This window comes from Lynx rufus, unplaced genomic scaffold (genome assembly GCF_022079265.1).
Source record: "Lynx rufus isolate CCGP_SWC_20201006 ecotype Redwood Valley unplaced genomic scaffold, mLynRuf1.p SCAF_32, whole genome shotgun sequence".
Taxonomy (NCBI): domain Eukaryota; kingdom Metazoa; phylum Chordata; class Mammalia; order Carnivora; family Felidae; genus Lynx; species Lynx rufus.
Genome location: NW_025814848.1, coordinates 127,919 through 148,019, shown reverse-complemented (window position 1 = coordinate 148,019; position 20,101 = coordinate 127,919). Strand labels below are relative to the sequence as shown.

At 37.6% G+C, this 20,101-nt stretch overlaps 1 protein-coding gene across 1 annotated transcript in view; it reads right to left on the bottom strand.

The window, feature by feature from the left end:
* The window catches only part of PACRG (parkin coregulated), a 510,195-nt gene extending 491,118 nt beyond the window's left edge, over window positions 1–19,077 (bottom strand). The window contains exon 1 of the mRNA XM_047093169.1: window positions 18,562–19,077. Within this exon, the coding sequence (XP_046949125.1) occupies window positions 18,562–18,717 (156 nt within the window). The 5' untranslated portion in view covers window positions 18,718–19,077. The remainder of the gene's footprint in view (window positions 1–18,561) is intronic.
* Window positions 19,078–20,101: the final 1,024 nt, after the last annotated feature.

Genomic DNA, 20,101 nt, shown 5'->3' with positions numbered 1-20,101 from the left:
CACTCATGGTTGAATGAATTACTTTTAAAAATAAGTCAGAATTAAACAATCAAGAAATACAACTGAGCATCTCCAATGTCTAGAACACTGTGCAGAGTTGAGGGGCACAGGGACAAAGAATTATATGACATTGGCCATTTATACTTCACACTTTATATTATAAAAGCTATATTTGATGAACTTGTAAAATATTTTCATTATTTACTCCTAATAGTGACAGAAGATAATTTTGATTATGTAAATCACCATGAATGTGTGTATAATCTAGTGTATTCATGAGTAAATAAAATGTATCATTTATTCATGAAATTTCATAGGAACATAAAGCATACACAAAGGCATGCCTCATTATTACTTAAAATTACTAGTATTTATTTCATACAATTGTTGTTTCAATAATCATTATATAAATTCTAAAACATATTTAAATATAATTCTTTAAATCAAAACTTTTTTATGGTCATGTGAAAGCATTTAAGTATGTCATCTGCTTCATCTTGAAATAAAGTTATAGTTTTATCATGTAAAATAACTTTTTTTAATACAAAGCACAGTAGATTTGGTAAAGGATTTACTGTTTGTCTCAGGAAGTTTTATTCATAGCTACTTTAATTTACGATAGATAATCTGTGAAATATATTTCTCCATGGATTCTTATCTAAGTAAAACCCAGAAAAAGAAGGTAGTTACCCATGCTTTATCTTTTACTCATTATTTTATTTGGAATTTTTTAATATTTTTTCTAGTCTTACTTTCTGTAACCTATGCTACATTGATGACTTTAACTTGGATTGGTTTTGGAGGATAATTTCAAAGTATAAATTATTATTGATACAGCACAATTACTCTTTATAACGTAATAAATTCACATGCTTTTTCCTAAATGGCAGTGACTTTAGTAAGTAATACAATTCATAGATAATGATATCTTAATTTTTTTTTAGTCTATGACTCTTACATGTATATGGGAATCTTAAAAATAATCTCTCTGTGAACATAACACTTCTTCTTTACCACAGACGAACAGAATTACCTTACAGATGCTTTAGAGTTTCAATTTTTGGGTGCTAAATATTAAATCTAAACTCCTCTTGCCTTATTTTTTAGCTCTTACAAAATCAGTGGTCACTCTATGTATTATACCTTGGCGTGCTTCTCACCAAGACTAGATCACTGTCTGATCAATGATGTGTCTGCACAACCCCCCAAAGTGGCAGCAGATGAATTTTTTTTAAGAGAGAGAGAGTGCAAGAGAGCAAGAAATTGTGTGGAAGGGGCAGAGAGGGAGAGCAAGAGAATCCCGAGCAGGCTCCACATGGTCAGCACAGAGCCCGACAAAGGGCTCAAACTCACAAACCCTGAGATCATGAACTGAGCCAAAGTTGGATGCTTAACCAACTGAGCCACCCAGGTGCCCCTTTAAGTCAGTTCTTAATAAACAGAAGCAAAATCAATAGGTATTCCTGAATTCTCTTTCAAAAATTTCATTTTAAGGGCATGGAATATGAAATACAAGCATTGAAAATATAAATATGTTTTTTTCTAGAAAATAATTGAACTATTACAGACAGGTTCTAGAATTCTGGGTCCTATAAGTAAGTTTGAGTAAAGATTATTAGCTATCATTAGGCCATTTTCAGAACTCCTAAAACAGGAATTTGATAAGTCCCCTGATAAGGTTAAAGAGAAGAAAAAGACTACATCACGATGTAATCTTCCCACTGTTTTGTAGTTCTTGTTTGTAACTTGTATTCTTTTGCATTTTTCTCCTTACTTATAAAAATCACAAGAGCCATGAATATTTAATAAGTAGATTTTTAGCAATTAGTTGTGTTTTTATTTTATTTTTTAAAATGTTTTATTTATTCTTGAGAGAGAGAGAGAGAGAGAAAGAGACAGAGCATGAGTGAGGGAGGGGCAGATAGAGAGAGGGACACAGAATCTGAAGCAGACTCCAGGCTCTGAGCTGTCAACACAGAGCCTGACACGGGGCTTGAATTCACAAGCCGTGAGATTATGACCTGAGCCAAAGTCAGATGCTCAACCGACTGAGCCACCCAGGTACCCCAATTAGTTGTGTTTTTAAATCTTCCATTTAGATAAACTAGGAGAAATTACTGTTTTATGGACTATTAAATATGGATATAGAAAAAAGACTAGAGGAAATGCCAAACCTTATCTGCCTACTCCAGATTTGCTTAAGAGAGAGTTAATCACTATTATTCACGATTATTAAATAGTAAAAAATATCTTTACACAGATGGTTTCTGTAATAATTTGCAACTAAAATAAGTTATCTGCAATTAACAATCCAGAATAGCTATGGACAAAAAAAAAGGCTATTTTCAAATTTCCAAAGAACATTTCTAGAAAATGATCCTACTCTAGACCAAAAAGATAATTTTAATAAATTCTAGCAACTAAAACTATAGAAACCAAATTACATAGCCATCAAGCAACAAACTTACTAATAAAAAAAATCATTATCAAAACATGATCATAAAGCCCCTACCAATGGGAAAAAAAAAAGAATTCCTTAGAAATAACAATCATATGAAAGTAAAAACAAAATACAATTACATACCTTTTAATAAGAAGAACAATAATGTCTATTAAAAATTAAGGTATTGGGGCACCTGGGTGGCTCAGTCGGTTGGGCATCCAACTTCGGCTTGGGTCATGATCACATGGTCCGTGAGTTCGAGCCCCACGTTGGGCTCTGTGCTGACACATGAGAGCCTACAGCCTGCTTCAGATTCTGTGTCTTCCTCTCTCTCTGCCCCTCCCCCACTCATGCTCTGTCTCTGTCTCAAAACTAAGAACATAAACATTAAAAAATAAAATGAATAAATAAAAATAAGGGTATTAAAAAGAAAGACATTTATTAAAAAGAAAGTCAATTATTCCAACAAAACCTCAGTAAAAAAAAAATAATAAGGGGGAATAGGAGAAAAGATAATATGTAAGAGGAGAAATAAGCCTATTATCAAAACCAGAAGAATTCATATATAAATTTAGGAGATAGTATCTGAAGACAGAAACAAAAAGCCAAACAAATCATAAGTAAATCAAATCAAAACAATTAATAAAGTAGCAATGAAAATAAATGGCATATTATATTAACTAATATATATTATATCAATATATATTTTATATAACATATATAAGATATTATACATAACATATATAATATATATTAATATATAATTATATATTAATATATTAATCAATATATATTAATTATCATGTTATGTTGGTATCAATTAATATATTGATATATATTAATTAATTAAATTAATATTTAAATTAATATTTAAAATACATTAACAATGTATGTATGATATGACTCCAATTTTACACAAAAAGGATGTTGACATGCTTTTTTTTTTTTAATGTTTATTTTTGAGAGAGACAGAGACAGAATGCGAGTGGGTTAGGGGCAGAGAGAGAGGGAAACACAGAATCTGAAGCAGGCTCCAGGCTCTGAGCTGTCAGCACAGAGCCCGACACGGGGCTCGAACCCATGAGCCATGAGACCATGACCTAAGCTGAAGTCAGACGCTCAACCTACTGAGCCACCCAGGCGCCCCTCGACATACTTTTTAAGAATAATTCAAGAGCAATTAACTCTAGTGAAAGGGATTTTATATTTATTTTCCTTTTCCTTTTATAAGTATTTTCTTAAAACTCTACATAAGAATTTTTCCCTTTTGTAATTGAAATAATTGTTCAGAAACATATTGTTAAAAGAAAGGCATTAAATCTAATTATTTTTTGTAGAATGCTAGTGTGGTACACATATTTAGTTTTCTTCCTAAAGGAAAATTCTAGTTTTCTTTTAGTTTATAGAAACACCATTTTGTTCTAGCAGCAAAGAATTGCAGGAAGATGGGCCCCTTCTTCAGTCCCAAAAGATGAGCCAAACTCAGCAATACCACCTCCCCACTTCCTATGGTCTGAATATCTGTGTCCCTCAAAATATGCATGTTGAAGCCCTAACCCCAAGGGGATAGTTTTTGGAGATCAGGCCTTTGGGAGGTAATTAGGGTAGATGAGATCATGAGGGTAGGTAGGGCCTATGGGATGGAATTAGCAGTTTAAAAAAATGTAAAAAAAAATTAAGTTCATTTATTTTTGAGAGAAAGAGATCGAGTGTGAACAGGAGAGGGGCAGAGAGAGAGGGAGACACAGAATCGGAAACAGGCTCCAGGCTCTGAGCTGTCAGCACAGAGCCCGACACTGGGCTCAAACCCACACAAGTAGTAAGATCATGGCCTGAGCTGAAGTCAGACACTTAACAGACTGAGCCAACCAGGCACCCCTAAAAATTTTTTTTTAATGTTTATTTTTGAGAGAGACAAAGAGCGCACAAGTGGGGGTAGGGGCAGAGAGAGAGGGAGACACAGAATCTGATGCAGGCTCCAGGCCCTGAGCTGTCAGCACAGAGCCCCGTGGGGGGCTCGAACTCGTGAACTGAGAGATCATGACCTGAGCTGAAGTTGGACACTCAACCAACTGAGCCACCCAGGCACCATGGAATTAGCAGTTTTCAATGAAAAGTAAGAGTCTCTATGTGCTTGCACTGAGTAAGGACAGGACATAAGGACACAGCCATGAGTCACACTATCTGCAACCAGGAAGGAAGCCCTCCCCGGGAACTGAATTGGCCAGCACCTTGATCTTGGACTTCCAAGCCTCCAGAACTAGGAGAAATAAATTGTGTTGTTTAAGCCACCCAGTCTGTGGTATTTTATCACAGCAGCCAGACCTAAGACGCCACCTTAACATTAATGCCTAGTTTGGGGTGATAAGATACAGGATTGTGGTGGGTCACTGGGAAAAACCTTGCTCCCTGATAAGCAAAAGAGATACCAATGACTAATATTCATTTTTAAAAGCTAAACACATCATGATTAAATCACATGCAAGAATATAAGGATGATGTAATATTACAATATCATCTATGCATAAATTAACATTAAATTAACATTAAAATAGTTATAAAAACCCTTATGATCATTTCAAAGATACAGAAACTATCTTTGATAAATTTCAACAATTATATAAAAGAAAAACCCTTAGTAAATTAAGGATATATTGCTATTGTCCTCCAGTTATCCTATGCTTTCAATACAGTTCTAGTCAAAATCCCAAAAAGATTTTCATGAAACTTGACAACTTATCCTAAAATCCCTATAGATGGTAAGAGACCAAGAATGTCAAAGAGGATGATAACAAATTGGTGAAACTCACCTTACCAAATATCAAGATTTTTAAAGCTACAACAATTAAGACAGTATGATACTGGCTCAGAGATAGATACATCGACCAATAAGAAGGAATAGAGAGTCCACAGTTTCTATTTATAAACGGGACTGAATGGATGGCTCTCCATTTGGAACAGACCAAATTAAAGCCTTAACTCTCATCTTAAAAAATGAATTAGTAGCACTTTCAACAATAGTCAAATTGTGGAAAGAGCCTAAATGTCCATCAACTGATGAATGGATAAAGAAATTGTGGTTAATATACACAATGGAATACTACGTGGCAATGAGAAAGAACAAAATATGGCCCTTTGTAGCAACGTGGATGGAACTGGAGAGTGTGATGCTAAGTGAAATAAGCCATACAGAGAAAGACAGATACCATATGGTTTCACTCTTATGTGGATCCTGAGAAACTTAACAGAAACCCATGGGGGAGGGGAAGGAAAAAAAAAAAAAGAGGTTAGAGTGGGAGAGAGCCAAAGCATAGGAGACTGTTAAAAACTGAGAACAAACTGAGGGTTGATGGGGGGTGGGAGGGAGGGGAGGGTGGGTGATGGGTATTGAGGAGGGCACCTTTTGGGATGAGCACTGGGTGTTGTATGGAAACCAATTTGACAATAAATTTCATATATTGAAAAAAAATGAATTAGTGACTGAATAATTAATAATCTGTGGAACATCATAAGAAGAAAACATGTTCAAGAAAACTTATCAGGATGAAAAAACATTTCTGAAACTAATCAGGAAATACACAAATCACAAAAAGAGATAACTAAAGAGATAACATAAAAAAAGATAACTATAATTGCTTAAAATTAAATTTAAAATTTCTATACATCAAAGAAAAAAAAAAACTATGAAGACAAGTCACAAACTAGAAAATATCTTGAGTCCATAACCAGAAAATATGCATATCCAGAGTATACAACTATAAAGAATACCTATGCAACAATAAGAAAAGGACAACCCAATAGAAAAAATGGGAAAACACTAGTAATAAACATAGCACAGAGGAAGAAACTTATCTGATTAAAAAACTATGGAAAAAAACTCATATGACTATAAGAGAAATGCAAAATTAAAACAAGGTATCATTTCATACCCTGAGGATTAGTACAATTTTGTCTGATACCACCGATGATGATTAGGATTTAGGAAACAAGAGTTCTCATTAGCTGCTGCTGACAGTATAAATATGCATATATTACTCTGGAAAGAAATTTGACAAACTCTTCTACTAAAGTTGAAGCCACACCTCATTATTCAGCAATCCACCTCAGGTGAACTTTGGCACAGGTGCATAATAAACTCTACAGAATGATGCAGTATTGAAATGTAGAAACCTAACAGTCCCTCAGTAAGAGAATGAATAAACACACTGGCTCATTCATGCAATGGGAATATGATGCAGCAGGTAAGCAAATTTCCTCCAAGTGTTCCTGCTATCACAGGACAATGCATTCCTGAAAATCTACCTGTTCTGCAAAATCACTCATTAAAAATAACAAGGTGTATGGGAAAAATAATGTTTAAAAGCCCATAAAAACCTATGCAATTTTGTAACCAGAGCACTTAATAATCATTCTAATAAAAAGTTATCAGCACAGTTAATTCTTAACCTTTGGAAGTGAAATACTGCAGTAAATATACTGCTGTTCTTTTTTTTTTTTTTATATGAAGTTTATTGACAAATTGGTTTCCATACAACACCCAGTGCTCATCCCAAAAGGTGCCCTCCTCAATACCCATCACCCACCCGCCCCTCCCTCCCACCCCCCATCAACCCTCAGTTTGTTCTCAGTTTTTAACAGTCTCTTATGCTTTGGCTCTCTCCCACTCTAACGTCCTTTTTTTTTTTTTTTTTTTTTTCCTTCCCCTCCCCCATGGGTTCCTGTTAAGTTTCTCAGGATCCACATAAGAGTGAAACCATATGGTATCTGTCTTTCTCTGTATGGCTTATTTCACTTAGCATCACACTCTCCAGTTCCATCCACGTTGCTACAAAAGGCCATATTTCATTTTTTCTCATTGCCACGTAGTATTCCATTGTGTATATAAACCACAATTTCTTTATCCATTCATCAGTTGATGGACATTTAGGCTCTTTCCATAATTTGGCTATTGTTGAGAGTGCTGCTATGAACATTGGGGTACAAGTGCCCCTATGCATCAGTACTCCCGTATCCCTTGGGTAGATTCCTAGCAGTGCTATTGCTGGGTCATAGGGTAGGTCTATTTTTAATTTTCTGAGGAACCTCCACACTGCTTTCCAGAGCGGCTGCACCAATTTGCATTCCCACCAACAGTGCAAGAGGGTTCCCGTTTCTCCACATCCTCTCCAGCATCTATAGTCTCCTGATTTGTTCATTTTGGCCACTCTGACTGGCGTGAGGTGATACCTGAGTGTGGTTTTGATTTGTATTTCCCTGATAAGGAGCGACGCTGAACATCTTTTCATGTGCCTGTTGGCCATCTAGATGTCTTCTTTAGAGAAGTGTCTATTCATGTTTTCTGCTGTTCTTTTAAAGAAAATGATGACAGGAGATGTTGTAAAGATTTACAAAGTAGGGTAACACTCCAACACTTTTAAGAGCAAGTATGCAAGGGGAACAGGAGGAATGATACTTTCTGCATCACTTTGAATTACTCTGTTGATATGCTGTGTTCGGTTGTGCTAGTATACTTTTCACTCAGCTGCTCTTACTTGGTGGCATAAAATTTTAACAACATGGGGCAAAAACGTATGAACCTCCTACTTACACTGATATCATTCCCCTATTTGTGAATTGAATATGAGCTAAAAGGCAGTGGAGAAACATGCCCTGTAACAGACTAGCCCAGGTATAAAGATAACCTGAAGAACAATACCTAAATTTTAATTATATATATACACATACACATTGCCATAAAATGTATGGATGCATGTATATGCACTATATTATTTGGGAATGATACATATAAACTATAGGATCCCAGTTACTTCTGGGAACGGAAGAATAGAAGGATGGAAAAGGAAGGAGGAGGTAGCTCTTCTAGTAAGGATTTGTTTATTTTTCTATAAGATCAGAAATTTATTTAAAAGAATACAATGTTATAACAAAACACCATTATTTATTAAATCTAGATAAATATATGCCTATTTTATTTATTTTTAGAACGTTTATTTATGAAGGAGAGCAAGCAGAGGAGAGCAGAAAGAGAGGGAGAGAGAGAATCCAAGCAGGCTGTGGGCTGTCAACACAGAGCCAGATATTGGGCAGACCCCACTAACCATGAGGCCATGACCTGAGCTGAAACAAAGAATCAGATGCTTAACCGACTGAGCCACCCAGGTGCCCCAACATACCTATTTGATTATTTTCTATACTCAGTTTGCATAGTATTAAAATGTCCTCTGGAAGATTAAACTGGTATGAAGATAAAAATTAAAATCAACATTCTGGATATGAATTAATGGGAGAGATCAGTATCAACAGTTTCTAAACATATTACCAAATTAAAATACTTAAAATTGTGTTACACTGGCTAAATATTTCTCTAAAATATCTGGGTATTATGTATAATTACAAACAAACCAACCAATAAGAATAATGCAATCAGTGGGAAATAGAATATTGCTTAGTAAACGTCTTCAAAAAAAGTTATATGGAAAATAGTTTTTTGAGATCTTTCCTTAATAGTATCCTCCCAAATGTTCTGAACCATTATTAAAGACTAATTAAATCAACCCCAGAAGAATAAGAAAAATTAAATCAGAATCTTGGAGGGTGAGGCTGAGGAATCAGTATTTTTTTTAAGTTCCCCTGGTGATTTCAATTTGCAACCTGAGAACTATGACATTAGATGTTTCCATCCATTTCTAATATGTATCATGAATGGGTTCCAGAGGTTTCACATATTCTTTTTTTTTTTAACATTTATTCATTTTTGAGAGTGAGAGAAATAGAGCATGAGCAGGGGAGGGGCAGAGAGAGAGGGAGACAGAATCAGAAGCAGGTTCTAGGCTCCGAGCTGTCAGCACAGGGCCCGATGCGGGGCTCGAACTCACAGACTGCGAGATCATGACCTGAGCCAAAGTCAGACGCTCAACCGACTGAGCCACCCCAGCACCCCTCACACATTCTTTTCAAGTGTGCATGGAACAGTCTCCAGAACAGATTGCATGTTAGGCCACAATGCAGGTCTCACTAAATTTAAGAAGACTGAAATTATATCAAGCATCTTTTCTGAACACGATGGTGTGAAACTAGAAATCAATTACAAGAAGAAAACTGGAAAACACACACACACACTCACTCACCAACACATGACGCTAACCACTATGTTGTTATGCAACCAATAGGTTAATGAAGAAATCAAAGATAACATCACAAAATACCCTGAGACAAATGGAAATGGAAACGCAATTTTCTAACATCTAGGAGATGCAGTGAAAACAGTTCTAAGAGGGAAGTTCATAGCAACACAGAACTAGTTCAAGAAAACAAGAAAAATAACAAATAACAACCTAACTTTTACACCCGAAGGAAACAGAAAAAGGACAAAGCCAGAAGTTAGTAGAAGAAAGGAAATAATAAAGATCAGAGTGGAAATGAATGAAGTAGACACTGAAAGGACAATAGAAAAAAGATCAATGAAACTAACAGCTGGTTCTTTGAAAAGATAAACAAAATTAATAAACCTCTAGCCAGACTCATCAATAAAAAAAGAGGACCCAAATAAAATCACGAATGAAAGACAAGTTACCATCGACACCATGAAACACAAAGGGATCAAAACAAATTGGAATTATATCAACAAACTGGAAAATCTAGAAGAAGTAGATAAATTTCTAGAAACACACTATCTTCCAAGACTGAATCACAAAGAAATAGAAAATATTAATAGACTGGGGCACCTGAGTGGCTCAGTAGGATAAGCATCTGACTTCAGCTCAGCTCATGATCTCACGGTTCGTAGTTTCTAGCCCCACAAAGAGTTCTGTGCTGACAGCTCAGAGCCTGGAGCTGCTTCAGATTCTGTGTCTCCTTCTCTCTTTGCCCCTCCCCAATTTGCTCTCTGTCTCTGTCTCTCTCAAAATTAAATAAACATTGAAAAATATTTTAGAAAATATTGATAGACTGCAAGTAATACAATTGACTAATTCAAAAACTCTCATGAATAAATAAATAAATAAATAAATAAATAAATAAATAAATGTATGTATGTATGTATGTATGTATGTATGTCCAGGACCAGACACCTTCAAGTGCCTGACTTCTGACTTCAGCTCAGGTCATGATCTCACAGTTTGTGACTTCGAGCCACTCATCGGGCTCTACACTGACACTGTGGGGCTGCTTGGGATTGTGTCTCTCCTCCTCTCTCTGCCCCTCTCCTGCTCATGCACATGTTCTCTCTCTCTCAAAAAGATAAATAAAACTTAAAAAAAATTAAGGAGAAAGGAATACTTCCAAACTCATTTTTACAAAACCATCATAACTCTGACACCAAAACCAGAGAAAGACACCACAAAAAGAAAGACAATTTTAGGCTAATATATCCCTGGTGAATATAGATGCAAAAATCCTCAACAAAATATTAGCAAACTGAATGCAACAATGTGTTAAAAGGATCATATACCACAGTCAAGTGGGATTTATTCCAGCAGTGCATGGATGATTTAACATCCACAAATTAATCACCCTGAGAAACCACATTAACAAAACTAAGAACAAAAATCATGTCATCATCTCAATAGATTCAGAAAAAGAATTTGACAAAATTCAACATCCACCTATGATAAAAAAAAACTCTCAACAAAGTAAGAAAAGAAGGAATGTACCCCAACATAATTAGAAGCCATATATATGACAAACCTACAGCTAACATCATATTCAATGGTGGAAGGCTGAAAGCTTTTCCTATAACATCACAAACAAGACAAAGATGTCGACTTTTTTTTTTCACCATTTTTAATATTGGAAGTCCTAGCCAGAGGAATTAGGCAAAAGAAAGAAATAAAAGACATCCAAATTGATAAGGAAAATGAAATTACAGATAACATGATACTATATATAGAAGATCCTAAAGACTCCACCAAAAAACTATTAGAACTAATAAATGAATTCAATAAAGTTGCAAGATACAAAATTAACAGAAATCAGTCATATTTTTATACACTAAGAATAAGCCATCAAAAAGAGAAATTAACAGCCCCATGTACAGTTGCATCAAAAAGAATAAAATACCTAAGGGCATCGAGGTAGATCACTTGGTTGGGCTGTCAACTCTTGGTTTTGGGTTCAAACCCAAACGGTTTGTGGATTCAAGCCCCACGCTGGGCTCCATGCTGTTGGCACAGAGCCTGCTTGGGATTCTCTCTCATTCCCTCTCTCTCTGCCCCCCCCCGCCCCACCACACTCACTCTTTCTCTCAAAATGAATAAACTTAAAAAAAATAAAAAACCCTTATGTATGCACTTCATTAAAAAAAAAAAAGAATAAAATACCTAGGAATAAATTTAACCAAAAATGTGAAAGACATATTCTTTGAAAACTATAAAATACTGATGAAAAAAAAAGTTGAAGATGACACAAATAAATGGAAAGACATACCACATTCATAAATTGGAACAATACTGTTAAAATGCCCACAGCACCCAAAGCAATCTATGGATAAGTGCAATCCTCCTCAAAACACCAATGGAAGTTTTTCACAAAAGTAGAAAAAAGAATCCAAAAAATTTGTATGAAACCACAAAACGTCACAAATAGCCAAAGTAATTGTGAGAAAGAACAAAGCAAGGGGTATCATGCTCCCTGATTTAAAATAATACCACAAAGCTACAGTAATCAAAACAGTATGCTAGTGGCTCAAACACACACACACACACACACACACACACACACACACACATAAATCAATGGAACAGAATGGAAAGCCCAGAAATAAATGGACACACATATGGCCAAATAATCTATGAAAAAGAAGGCAAAGAGATACAATGGAGAAGATGTAGTCTTTTCAATAAATGGTCTGGGAAAATTGGATAGGTACATGCAAAAGAATGAAACTGGACCACTGTCTTGTACCATATACAAAAATAAATTCAAAATGGATTAAGGACTTGAATGCGAGACCTGAAGCCATAAAACCACTAAAAGAAAACATAGGCAGTAAGCTCTTTGACATAGGTTTTACCTATATTTGTTGGACCAGTCTTCTTAGGTATAGGCAACAAATGCTAAAATAAACAAATGGAATTGCATTAAACCAAGGAGCGTTTGGACAGCAAAGGAAACCATCAATAAAATGAAAAGGCAACCTATGACTAGGAGAAGATATTTGCAAGCAGTATATGAAATAAGGAGGGCTAATAGTCAAAATATATAAAGAACTTGAGCAGCTTCATATCAAAAACAATTAGAAAACCCAACTAGAAAATGGGCAGAGGACTTGAATGGACATATTTCCAAAGAAGACATATAGATGGCCAGCAGGAGCACTAAAAGCTGTTCAATGTTCTATGCTCAATATGTAATCATCAGGGTAATGCAAGTCGAAACCAGAATGAGATATCACTTCATAACACCTGTGAGATCAGCTCTTATTGAAAAGACAAAATATAAGAAGCGTAGGGAAGATTTGGAGAAAAGGAAACCCTCGTAAGTGTTGCTAGGAATGTAAGTTGGTGGAGCCACTATGGAAAACAATATGGAGATTTCTCAAAAAATTGAAATTAGAACTACCATATGATCCAGCAATTCCACTTCTAGGTATTTATCCAAAGAAAATTTAAAAAAATAATTTGAAGAGGTATAGATACCCATATGTTCACTGCAGCGTTATTTACAATAGCCAAAATATGGACACAATTTGTGTCCAGTGACAGAGCTCTGAGCTCTCAGAACAGAGCATGACGCAGAACTCAAACCCACAAACTGCAAGATCATAACCTGAGCTAAGGTCAGATCGACTGAGCCACCCAGGCTCCCCAAATATATAAATGTATATGTGTATGTGTATATGTATACATACACATATACATATATACATATATGTGTGTGTGTCTCAAAAATGAATAAACATTAAAAGAATTTTTAAAAAGTGCAACAGTGCCAGATTACTTAGGATCTTACAAAAGGGGAAGAACTTCAACTTTCACTAGGAATGAGGAGATGTTGAAGTGTTTGAGATAAGAAATACCATGATCTGGCTGAATTTTAAAGAGATCGTCTGAGTTCCTAAATCTGGGGAGGGTGGTTAAAAAGAAAAAGATATATAATAATTAGGGCAATAAGAAAGAGGCAGAAGATGAGACAAGAAGGGTAGACTTGCTTACCTTCATTCATCAGATACTTAGTGAGTACACTATTAGGTACTGGTTAGGATAAAAAAAAAATTAGTTAGCCATGGGTTCTGCCCTCAAAGGAAATTTACAGAAGACAAAACATGAGCCAAAAATAACCATCATACACAGTAGAAAACAATGAGCAAAGGATAATTTTCCATCTTGGTTGACAAAGAGGGAGAATTAGGAAGTCTTCTTGAAGCAGTTGGCATTTTAGCTGGCCACAAAAATAAAAGTTCCTTGACAGCATGGGTTCGACTGCTCAACTGCCAGCACCTAAACAGCATTTGGCACGGCGATCAATAGATATTCGTTACATAATGTGTGAAGGAACGTGTGTGTGCGCGCGCGCACGCAGATATGTAGGAAGGAGGGCATTTGAGCAGAGGGTACAAGATAAGTGAAATCACAACAATGAAAGGTTAGTGTTCAATTTGGTGGAAGGAAATGAGAATAGAGGGAGGTGAAAGTAAACCTTAGAATAGGTTACATCACAGAAGACCTTGCTGGTCTGGTGGAGGTGCCATGGTTTCCTCTGAGCAGCGATAAGAGGGGAACTTTACTGGGAAGACGAATGTCGTAATACTGATGGACGCTTGAGGCAAACAACCAAATGGTGGATGGAATCTAGAGACCAGTTTGGATGAATATTGTAAAAGCCCAGACAAAAGGTGATGAGGTCCCCTCATCGTTAGTACTTCCACCGTGCTGAGCAAATATTTCTAAGCCTTACCACGGACGGACATGTATTTACATGTCCTGCAATTACTTTGCTTGTTTATTTCCTTTTCTTCACTAGCAATAGAACATATTTACCACTGCTGGTGTACATTTTTTTTTAAGTTTATTTATTTTGAGAGACAGAGAGAGAGAGAGAGAGAGAGGGTGAGGGAGGGGGACAGAGAGAGGGAGAGCAAGAATCCCAAGAGAGGGAGAGAGAGCCTGACACAGGACTCGAACCCACGAACCGTGAGATCATGACGTGAGCCAAGATCAAGAGGCAGACGCTGAACTGACTGAGCCACCCAGGCACCCTAAGGCGGTGGACACTTCTAATTACCACGCTCACTGCTACTATTCTTTTTTCCCCTTATTACAGTAATAAAATGCCTCAAGTTTCAGCTAGACATAGAGCTACCAGTCAGAGACTACAGTTCCCAGCCTCTCTTACAACTGGATATGGTCAAAAAAGTAAGTTTTCGCAACCGATTTGAGCAGAAGTGACAAGTGTAACTTCTGGGACACACATTTCTGATGAAGCTGCTTGCTCTCCATTTCTTCCTGCCTCTTCTTACAGGTGCTCCCCCACCCCCCTCACCATGCCTAGGTAGGTGCTGGACATTATGCCCTTTTGTAGGTATATAGCTTTCTTAGCCCTTTTCCCAATGGAACGTGTGGGGGCCTGGGAGTTCCTGCAAGGGTCTGTTTTTCATAGGTTTTTGTAGAAAGGGAAAGTATAGGCCTATGACCAAATTCTGGCCAGTGGGATGTGAATGAAAGTGTGGTGTGGTGCCTGGGCCAGGCCTCCAAAAGGGAGCTTGCTGCTGCTGCTTCTTTCTTTCTTTTTGAGGGTAGGGATTTGACCCTGGTGGTGGTGACCCCACCTTGACCGAGGACATCAACCGACAGGATACAAAGCAATATACAAGCAGTGCCCAACAAACTTGGACCTTTTTATGCAATAGAAACAACTTCCATTTTAGTTAACCTATTGTTATTGGGTCTCTGTTAAAGCAGCCAAGTCAATACCTTAATATATAATGTATAAATGTTGACCATTACCACTATGTGTTGAATGAATATATGATTGGTAAGTATAAAAGTCTCTACATATGTAACATTAAAGAGTTATTTCTCCCATTCCCCTAAGCTTTGAACATAAAACATATGCCTGTTGAAAAGGAACAGTATAAAGCTTAAACTGAAGTCAATCTGTATCATCATAACTGGGGCCTACAGCCTAACTTGATTTATGATAAAGTGTATTAGCATAGAAGGCATCTATTGTCATTTGAGATTAAACCAATACAACACTGAACTACTGGTTTCTGGCTATAGATTCCAGCATACCATGAAACAAGGCCTTTACAGGGAAAATGGAACATGAAATCTTCAAATTCTGTATCTCCTACCACTCTTTTTAGGCACACATAACAAGATGAATTTGATATTAGTCTCTGACTTCAGGAATTTTGTCATTGCTTGTTTGCAAACAGAATGCAATAATAATTTCAGGGAAGTAAAGGAAGAAGCTTATTTGACATTGGGTCTTAAAAACCTAGCCATTTATGCTTATTATTACTTTATAAATTTTTTTATTCATATATATATATATATATATATATATATATATATATATATATATACAGAGAGAGAGAGAGAGAGAGAATATGACTGTTCAGATAGGGATTTCTGTTTGCACAGCCCATCTGATCAAATCAGTTTATGATCAAGTGTATATATTTATGTTACTAGAACATTCTCAAAGAAACACTGGGAATCTCCATAGACCTCTTTGGGGCGCAGTTGCATACATCTTTTGTGGAGGAGCACTGGAATGGTGACTCATTTAATTAGGAAGTTTCTGAAAGAGGCAATTGAAGGGAAGTCTCAATGCCAGAAAAACAATATAGGTGTCCACACTTGGACAGCAGTTGTAATCAAGAGAAGCTGGAGACTGGCATGTTATTTTCTGAATAGAAATAAACCTTAAGAAAGAGAGAGGGGTATTCTGACTTTTTAATGCCAAAAGGTTCACATTGCTGAAGACAGAAATGGTGAAAGGTAAATATTGGAGATAAAAATGAAAAGTTTCACTTCCTATACCCCTGAAGTTATTTTGTATAAACGGTATCTTTCTTTTATCAAGCCTTTATTATTGTGTGGTAGTTTTCTTCGGAGGACGAAGGACAGGGACTTTGTTTTGCTGATCCCAAATGTTCCTAGCTTAGCAAAAAAAAAAAAAAAAAAAAAAAAAAAAGGAAAAGAGATGGAGTTTTTGGTTGAATGAATGAATATGTGGATAATATCTGCATTTATGAATTGTAATTTCTCACTAAATAAAGTGAAAGAAAGAATGACACATTCTGTTCTGAGGCTCTTAATGGAAATACAGATATAACACTAAGAGATTTTCTCTAAAAATGCAAAATAAGAGGATATTTAACTCATGTAGGTTGTTTATAAAGAAGGCTTCTTCATAATCAATTTTTTTTGCTATTTTAGTTTTATAAGCATATTTACTATATTGGGCAATACTGAAATACTTAATTTTCCAGGAACTATGACTTTAGGTATAAGGTTATGTTAAAAAACAAACATGATTATAAATAAAAATTTAGAAAAAAAAGAGAAAATGACCAATTTTTTATGTGTCTGTGAAAAAATACAACATTGAAAAAAATGACCGAGGCGCCTGGGTGGCTCAGTCGGTTGAGCATCAGACTTTGGCTCAGGTCACGATCTCATGGTTCTTGGGTTTGAGCCCCACATCAGGCTCTGTGCTGACAGCTCAGAGCCTGGAGCCTGCTTCTGATTCTGTCTCTTTCTCTCTCTCTCTGACCCTCTCTTGCTCATGCTCTGTCTCTCTCTGTCTCTCAAAAATAAATTTTTTTAAAAAATATTAAAAAAAAGAAAAAATGACCAAGATTATAATTACAAATACTGTGTAGAAGAAAAAACAATTAATTAGCTTGAATGGTGATCGTATTCTATATTGCTGATAAATGAATCATCTGGACTCCCATGACCACCTATTCATGGGAAAAACATGTAAAATAGATTGCAGGTTACAACAAGCAGGGATTTAATCTACTTTCATGAATTTTACCTGTTGTAAATCAAGTGACACACATTCCAATAAGCTAAATATCATTTTGTGTACTAATATGGCATTCTGACCTAGGGATCTAGAGGTAATCTGTTTCGTTCATGTATTTTAAGGATGCAGTTTAGGAATAAGGTATTAGGTTTCCAACATTTGTATAAAAGAGATAATGTGATACTGGAAAACAACACTATTCATTTAACATAGTGAGCTGCTATACAATAAGTCAGATGCTCCCAGAGTGTAAATTATACAAATTTGAAAGCTGCATTTATTATTAATATCTCATTCCTAGACAGGGGCTTGCTTAGTCTGTCAGTAGTAAAACCTGGCTTAGCATACCAAATTTAAAGCTGCTTAACAAGTATGAAAGTTTTTTTAAAACCTTTCATGCATGTAGCTAATTCACTTGTGTGCATTTTAAACCCTTTCTTTCCCCTAATAGTATTGAGAATATTTTTACTATAGCAATTATAGAAATTAAATATGAATTGTAGTAATAGAAATACTTGAACTGAAGCTTGGATTGTTTAAATTTATCATTTAAAAGGTCTATCTGGAAATAGACTTCATATTAAATTGCCTATCAGTGCTCTTACAGGCTGAAATTATTTTGTAAGAAAGAGGGTTGTTAAAGTAAATGTATGGATATTCTAAAACTTCTTAGGTTGAATTGATGAGATTTCTTATTGTAGATGATTTAATGAGTTTATGTTTCTGGGTGCACGTCAGCACATGTCACATTTTGCAAGACGTTGTGATTTCTAAGAACTCGCCTTCTATAAGGTCCTTTGCTGAGGAGTGGGGCTAGATTAGGAATCAAAGAGGGAAAGAGGGTCTTTTTTTTTTTTTTCCGTGTAAATAGTTTAAGAGTAATTTTGGATGGTCTAGAAACCATGAGTTATTAGGCAGGTGCTTATCAATGGGTATAGTACCTCACTTGCCCGAGATCCTTTCTGACGACCTAGCCTGGACCTGCACACTCTGGTGGGCACCATCTGCAGAGTAATTGCCATTTTTGCCAAAGACCACCCAGGACAGAGATTCAGAATCCATCACAGGGCCGGCCAGCATCTATAATCTGGTGTCCCCTGATTCGGAGCGAGTGCATTCAATGCAAGAAGATCACTTACGACTGAGTTTTTCATCATGGCTTTGACTGTGAAGCCCTCAGAAACCAGGGAGTGAGGCTGGTGCACCGGGAGCGGCTGTTGTGCCAGCAGCTTGGTCCTCTTCGGCATCTTGTCTGGGCATTTGTTTAAGCTCAGGGTCTCTTTTTCTGCCACCATCTTCCTAGAAAATGTCTTGTTCTCATAAAACGTGTAGTAAAAGAAGCAGTGGGTTTTACGGATGTGAGAAGGAGTTCGGGAAAAAAAAAATGTAAAAAGGCGCGATACTGGTAGAAATTCAACCCCTCGTAGCGCCCAGGTTGATCCAGATGTTTGGCAGCTCCTAGGTGAAGGGAGTTGAGGGGAGGGGAGGGGCGGGAAGAGCGAAGGACCGCGGCAAAAACTGCAACAAGCTTCCAAAGGTAAGCCTCCCGGTTGCTAAGCGACGCGTCAACACTAAGGCCGAATGGCCCAGTTCCCCCGTGACGTACGTTTCCTGGGCCTGAATCCCGAATGGCGGCGGAAGGCCGGCGGCGGACTGCGGCCGGCGGCCGGAGGGAGAGGGGCGGGGTGAGGAGAAACTACGCGGTAAAACTACGACTCCCAGAAGGCCCCTGGTGCGCGCCGTCGGCGCGTGCGCATTCCGAAGGCCGGGCACAGGGGAGGCAAGTGCCGGAAGACTTACCCCGGAGCCACACTGGTGGGAGGCACAGGCGGGCGCCGGTGTGCGCGGAGGCTCCTGCGTGCCTAGCAGTCTCCACCTGCCCAGTGACCATGATAGGTACGTGGGTGCCTGCCAGGTACAGCCTCTCTGCGCCGCCCCGCCGGGCCTCGGCGGACGGGGACCTCCAGGGTGTCCGCCGGTGTCAACTGTCAGTGGCAGGGCGGCAGTGTCCGCCCCTGCTCAGCCCGCGCGGCGGGCTTCCCGGTGCCCGCCGAGGACCAGGAGAATAAGTGTGTGTGTTCTAAGCCCCCACCCCGCCCGTGTTTTGACAGGCTTCCCGCTGGAGACAACTTCTCCGGGGACCCTGGTGTGCGCCTCTGCACCTCCCAAGGTGAAGGCTGGGTCGCGCGTTCCCACCGCGAGCGCACTGCCCTGCCAGACCTGTGGGGGTCGGTGTGCGGGCCCCTCTCGTGCGCCCGGCGGCGTATCCTTCCCTCCTGGCGCCTCGGTAGCTGTCTTCCAGTTAGGAACAGATTGGGACCCACCGTCTGTAGGACTCTCTATGGGGAAACCCTAGCGAAACATTAAACTCTAGGCTCAAAAGAAATCCCTGCGGATGGATTTAAACGTCTTGCTCCCTTCGGTCTTTCCTTTTAAATCTCTCATTGTAGGTCTGAGATGAAAGTATTAACAGTAAACAATAACAAGGATTAATTCTTTTCAGAATGAATTCTTATTACTCAACACAAAATGACCTAGGTGCATTTCGGTGATTAAAGCTTTGGAAATGGTTCTTCTAACTGTTTTTAAACACTGTGATGTATAAGGTTAGCAAAGGTTCTCCCTTACAGGGTTGTTAAGCCAAAGTTGTGGGTTTTGGGTTTGGGGGTTTTGTTTTGG